This window comes from Thalassophryne amazonica, chromosome 6 (assembly GCF_902500255.1).
Source record: "Thalassophryne amazonica chromosome 6, fThaAma1.1, whole genome shotgun sequence".
In the NCBI taxonomy this organism is placed as follows: Eukaryota; Metazoa; Chordata; class Actinopteri; order Batrachoidiformes; family Batrachoididae; genus Thalassophryne; species Thalassophryne amazonica.
This window is the reverse complement of record NC_047108.1, coordinates 114,040,261-114,046,423: the sequence shown is the minus strand read 5'-3', so window position 1 is coordinate 114,046,423 and position 6,163 is coordinate 114,040,261. Positions and strand designations below refer to the sequence as shown.

The window sequence follows — 6,163 nt, the reverse complement described above, 5'->3', positions numbered from 1 at the left end:
ACAGTGGCGTCCAACTGTTCCAAGACCAATCAACGGAACGGGATGTGATCAGTGACACGCATAGAAAAAACAGACTCTTAAAAAGGACAATCACTCAGACTGACACGACCCTCCAGAGGCTTTCCTCACGATAAGGGCTCCAGTAATAACGCTGTTATTCACACGCTGCCTTTAGCTGGCGGATCCGGACGAGGACGCCACAGGCGCCCCTAAACTGTTTGTGCTTCCTTTGCTCTCAGCTCTGTGCTTGTGGTGTCCCCACTCACCCCCAGCTCTGCCCCCAAGGTCTGTCCTGTTCTTACGGGGAGAATGCTCCACAGCGTGCTGGCTCCATCCAGGTGACACTGCCTTGCTGTGCCGCTTCCCTTCTCGTAGATGCTCCCGGGTGCCCTTTGCGGGCCTGGAACCCCCGGGGCTCTTCTTGCCGGCAGATCGGTCTGGTTTGGGCGAGCCTTCGGGCGAGTTGCCTCGACTACTGCTCCGTTTGTGTTCGGAGAGTCGCTTCAGGGCCTGAGGCTCTCGTTCAAAGTCTGTGAGCGGGAAGTGAGGAAGAATGACAGCATGCTGCTCATAAATATTGGGGATAAGTGAGATGGTGGATGCGCGCCGCGGGCTCTTCCTAGGGCTCGGCAGCGGTGTCTCGTCTATAAAATTGATCACCTCGTCGCGGCTAAAGCAGCGCTGCTCGTCCTCATAACACTCGCCGCTGCAAACCACACTTGGCAGGTGTTTGAGGGAGTGCAGGCTGTCCTCAGAGCGCCGCCGCTTGCGCTGCGGGTGGCGATGGTGGTGGTTCTCCTCGTGGTAGGACACCAGGCTGCTCCTGCGCCTCTCGTGGCGCGGTAAGGTGGAGCTGTAGTGGGCAGTCACTATCATGTCCTCGGTACAGGCCCATTGGTGAAGAAAGGTGGGGATCCGCTCGCTGGTCCACATGTCGGTTTCGTCGTGGGAGTATCTTCTTGTAGGGGGCACCTGTAAGCGAAACACAGCCGAGTCTCCAGTTATCGTTGCGTTTACTCGCATGCAATTATACAACACAGTCAGTTACATTCAGTAGCACCATAAACTGATTAATCAATCAGGCATTAATTAAAAATAATCGTCAACAATTATAACAGAAAAGCAACGTTCTTTGTGTTCCAATTTGTCAAACATAAGGATTGAGCCAACTGTTTTTGGCTTCATCCAAAATAAATTAGTAGAGGTTAAACTATTTAAAAATTCTTTAATTTAAAATAAATTATTTAATTGACAGCAGTTAGTTATTTTAAACCAGTTATTGTATAAACTGGTTTCAGCAGCTCCAAATTAACAATAAAACAGCTTAAGTTAGATTTATAATCAGACTAAATTGAATATTATTTGTCGATAGTTGGTTTAAAACTCTTCTACACCAAACAAACTGATTTAAAGCAGTTATAAGTGGACTTTAAACTATATGGGATATATCTTATTGAACTATATTAATGAGAATTACACAAATGAGAGCTGTAAGAATTTTAATTTAAACAAGACCAATTTGTGAAATTTGTTTTGAGTGAAAATGCACATTTGGACGAGCGAGTAAATCATATATATATATATAGGATATTACGTAGGATTTTTAGGGGTAAATGTTTGACTTTGTGGTTCTAAATGTCTAAAAAAAAAAAATCACTGATGATTAATGGCATGAAAATAACACAGTAAGCAGGCCAGACTGAGAAATAAACTAATTGTAGAACCCTGAAATCCTACAAGCTGTATGCAGAGTTTTAGGTAACCCTGAGTATGTTACATATTTTACTGCACTGCAGCTTTAAAAAAAGTGAATAAAATGGGCTTTTAAAATAAAATGTTTCTTTAATCTTTAAAGCAATTTTATGTAAAAATGAAAAGAAATATTAACAACATTATATAAATTAAATTAGAAATATATAAAACACAAAATAATTGATTGCATAAGTAATCACAATATTTAATGATCACTTTTACAGGCAGCTGACTTTAGACAAGTCAGGGGAAGGACAGAGTTCAGTTAATCAAATACCAATAAAAGTTTAAAAACAGTGAGACATCATATTTTATTTCATATATATCAGGCTCACATTTCTTTTCACTTTTCGCTTGAAGAGAATCGCTTTTAAATTTTGTATGGAGCCTCAACTTTAGACTTTGATTTGAGGTCATAAAAACAAAAACTTAGAAATATGCTCAGGACTGGCCAAAAGTTTGCATACAACTTTAGCATGTGAAAGCCTGTTTCCGCCACAGGAAAAATAAAATATGAATAAAAAAAACCTTTTTCAAAAACTGACAATTACAGAGCAATGTGGGAAAGCAAATGCATCCTCATATTTATGGTATATAAAGTTGAATATGTGACTTTTTATTTTATAATCATAGCTTAGAAAGTCATAAGTTTAACTTTGTATTTTATGTTTGTAATATATAAAGTTGAATATGTCACTTTAATCTCGTAATCATAGCTTAGAAAGTCATAAATTTAACTTTGCATCTCATGTTTACTATATATAAAGTCTAATGCGACTTTTTTTTCATAGCTTAGAAAGTCATAAGCTTAACTTTGTATCGTTTGTAATATATAAAGTTAATATGTGACTTTTTACTTTCTAATCATAGCTTAGAAAGTTGTAGGTTTAACTTTGTTTCTCGTTTGTAATATGTAGAGTTGAATATGTGACTTTTTATTTTATAATCACAGCTTAGAAAGTCATGTTTAACTTTGTATTTCATATTTGTAATATATGAAGTTGAATATGACTTTATCTCGTAATCATAGTTTTGAAAGTTTAACTTCGTATCTCATGTTTCTGATATATAAAGTCGAATATGTGACTTTTTATTTTATAATCATAGCTTAGAAAGGCATAAGCTTAACTTTGTATATCCTTTGTAATATATAAAGTTGACTATGTGATTTTTTAAATTTCCATATTTATGAATTCTGAGCTTTTTCTTGTAATCATAGCTTAAAAAGTCACAATTTTAACTTTAATGACACTCATTCATTCATTTTCTATGCTTGTTTACTCCACTAATTGTGACACTTTATTTTATTTCATAAATGACATATAACTGAAATGAACTTATAATCATTATGACTTAGAAAGTCAAAATTTAGATATTTTTTTCCTCGCTCGTAATCAACACAAAAAGTCAGACTTTTAACTTTATCTCATAATGACAAAACATTGCAATTTTAACTTATATTTATGACTATGAATGCATCATTTTGCCATATCTCATCGATATGGCTCAGAAAGTCAATTTTTAACTTTTAGATTTAGAAAATCAAATATGACCTATAAAATCCAAATACAGTAAAACTCGCATATAATGGATTCAGGTGGACAAGTGAATTTCTCCGTTATAATCAAAATCCGTTATATGTATTAAACTGACAAAATCCGTTATATGTATGAAACGGACAAAATCTGTTATATGTATGTGACGCATTAGTTACAGTCAGTAGGCATCGAATGATCTATAGGGAATCCCCAGCACCAATTACGCTTACATATTCCCTTGATGAAAAGCCTGACTTTGAATTGGGACCTGCCTTATTTAATGACCGGGTCAAAACGTTGTCTGAACAAAATAAACGCCTGCCTTAAATAAGCGCCGGACATTATGTGCAATAAAAACATTACATCTGGTTGAGTCATTCTTTTTTCCTAAGTCCACTGCAGAGTGGTACCTTAAAATACTAAAGCCTGATTTATGCTTCTGTAACTCTGTGGCCATGTAATGACATCAGCATGTGCGTGACCCTTTTAAAGTTCTCCATCGCGTCTTTAATCAATTTGCTACAGGAACAGTGGCTTTTTCTGTTTTAATTTGTCCCTCTACAAGCTCCACTTCTTTACACAATCATCAACCTCCAAACCAACAGTACGTGCAATTTCTCTCCATGAATTGCCCGTCATTTAGTCATTTGAGCGTCTATTTTTTTTCTCCTTTTTTTGTGTGAAGTTGGTCATATTTGCAGACTTTTCTGCCAGACATATCTGATCCATGATCGAAATGTAATCAACGTGCACACTGCAAAAACATTTGAAATATGATGGGAGAGGAAGGAGTGAAAAGTGACAAATCACAGACCTTTGTGGTGTCTGTCCAGCCTTGAATTACATCTTGCCTCGTTTAGGTACCATGTCTGAGCACGGTTTGAAAAAAAAATAAATGGCTGATCTTTAATCACGGAAATACGGTACCTACTTTCCTTGAATCGGCGAGTGTCAGTGCTAAACTTCATTTCCTACCTGTGTTACTTGGTACGTCCAGACTGCTCTGTCCAGTACATGTGAAGGGTTTTTAATGGAAATACATTACAATGGGGCGGGACGTTTTGTCCAATGTGAGTGAAAATCTGTTATACAAAACCCGTTATATTCAGTGTTTATTACATGGAAAACCATGCAAAAGCATTGGGACTTTTGCTTTTGTCTGGTTTATACGATGACGGTTTAGGCGAATTTGGACATTTGGATGTTCTGTGTATTTTGTTCCCCACACTGTTCCATCATGTCGGCACGGTGCCACCCCAAGGCGGAAATGGGCTTCCATGCATCCAAAATGATGAATGGCATTGATAAGTGTTTGTATATTTAATATTTAGTCCCTCACACATTTCAACATGCACATAAAGAGTTGTGACTGAACTGCTTCCCTAAACGTTATACTTACATTCCACTCTGTTCTGACAACTATGCAAGAAAGAGAGGGTTTGTCAAGGTGACGTCAGAGCCACAAGAGTGATATCAGCCTGCCCTCCAGTGGTGGCTTTTAGTAAGTGCAGAGAGATGATACAGTAGCGCTGAGCGGGTGAAATGACAACACTGAACAACAGAGGGCAGCACAGGCGTTAGAATGAAATAAGATGCAGGACAGACATGGATTAAAGACAACAACAAGTCAATAAAGCCTTTTAAAAAAGTCTTTATTCTGCCATCAGACCACTTGAGAAGCACTGCAGCAGTTCTCGAACCCAAGTGTGACTTGACATGAATAGTTTTGCTTATTTTTGTGGTCTAAGTGCAGCTCAACACTTTAACAAACACACAATTACATTATTATGTCGTCACAACTCAACAGCCACCATGGAACCGAAACAAAACACGTTCAAAAGAAAGAATGCTGATCATTAAGTCTGTTGAGACTTATGTGAGAATGGAGACAAACACAATGAATGGAAGACTAACAGTGCATCTACAACGTTACTCAACATCAGACAGGCGTGCTGCCGTTCCACTAACACCAGCGACATGCTTTTCGAGTAAACGTTTAGACATCGCCAACCTTCTCTGACACACAATTGTAAGAGCTACTGTATACATCTCTGGTTCTAGGTCTGATTGGTGAAATTAGGATCGTTAATTTTATGCAGTGGTGGACACAAATCAGCTAACAGCTAATTAGCAAAGCTAACTTTTGTAAATTATCTTAACATCTAACTTCAAATACCATTAGCAGACCAGTTAGCTTCCCCTACATTTTGCTGTGTTGACTTGATGTCGTTCAGAAATAATGTTTAATAATTAGAAATTGTTGTAAATCATAAAATTACACATTCTTGCTGCTGTTGGCACGCAGACACTCACCCTACTTTTACATTAGTGACAAATGACGCCAGCAAGTCATTGGTTTTGTCACGTGATGGGCGTTCCCGGTGCGTGCACGCTAACATAACTGTAAGTCACTTCAGATAATGTTATCAATCAATCAATCAATCAATCAATCAATTTTTTTTTATATAGCGCCAAATCACAACAAACAGTTGCCCCAAGGCGCTTTATATTATAAGGCAAGGCCATACAATAATTATGTAAAAACCCCAATGGTCAAAACGACCCCCTGTGAGCAAGCACTTGGCTACAGTGGGAAGGAAAAACTCCCTTTTAACAGGAAGAAACCTCCAGCAGAACCAGGCTCAGGGAGGGGCAGTCTTCTGCTGGGACTGGTTGGGGCTGAGGGAGAGAACCAGGAAAAAGACATGCTGTGGAGGGGAGCAGAGATCGATCACTAATGATTAAATGCAGAGTGGTGCATACAGAGCAAAAAGAGAAAGAAACAGTGCATCATGGGAACCCCCCAGCAGTCTAGGTCTATAGCAGCATAACTAAGGGATGGTTCAGGGTCACCCGATCCAGCCCTAACTATA

The 6,163-nt window shown here is 38.4% G+C and overlaps 1 protein-coding gene across 1 annotated transcript in view; it reads right to left on the bottom strand.

The window, feature by feature from the left end:
* Positions 1-142: 142 nt before the first annotated feature.
* LOC117512939 (probable G-protein coupled receptor 153) overlaps positions 143-6,163 on the bottom strand; it is a 64,937-nt gene continuing 58,916 nt past the window's right edge. Inside the window, exon 5 of the mRNA XM_034173175.1 lies at positions 143-972. Coding sequence (XP_034029066.1) covers positions 172-972 — 801 coding nt within the window. The 3' untranslated portion in view covers positions 143-171. The remainder of the gene's footprint in view (positions 973-6,163) is intronic.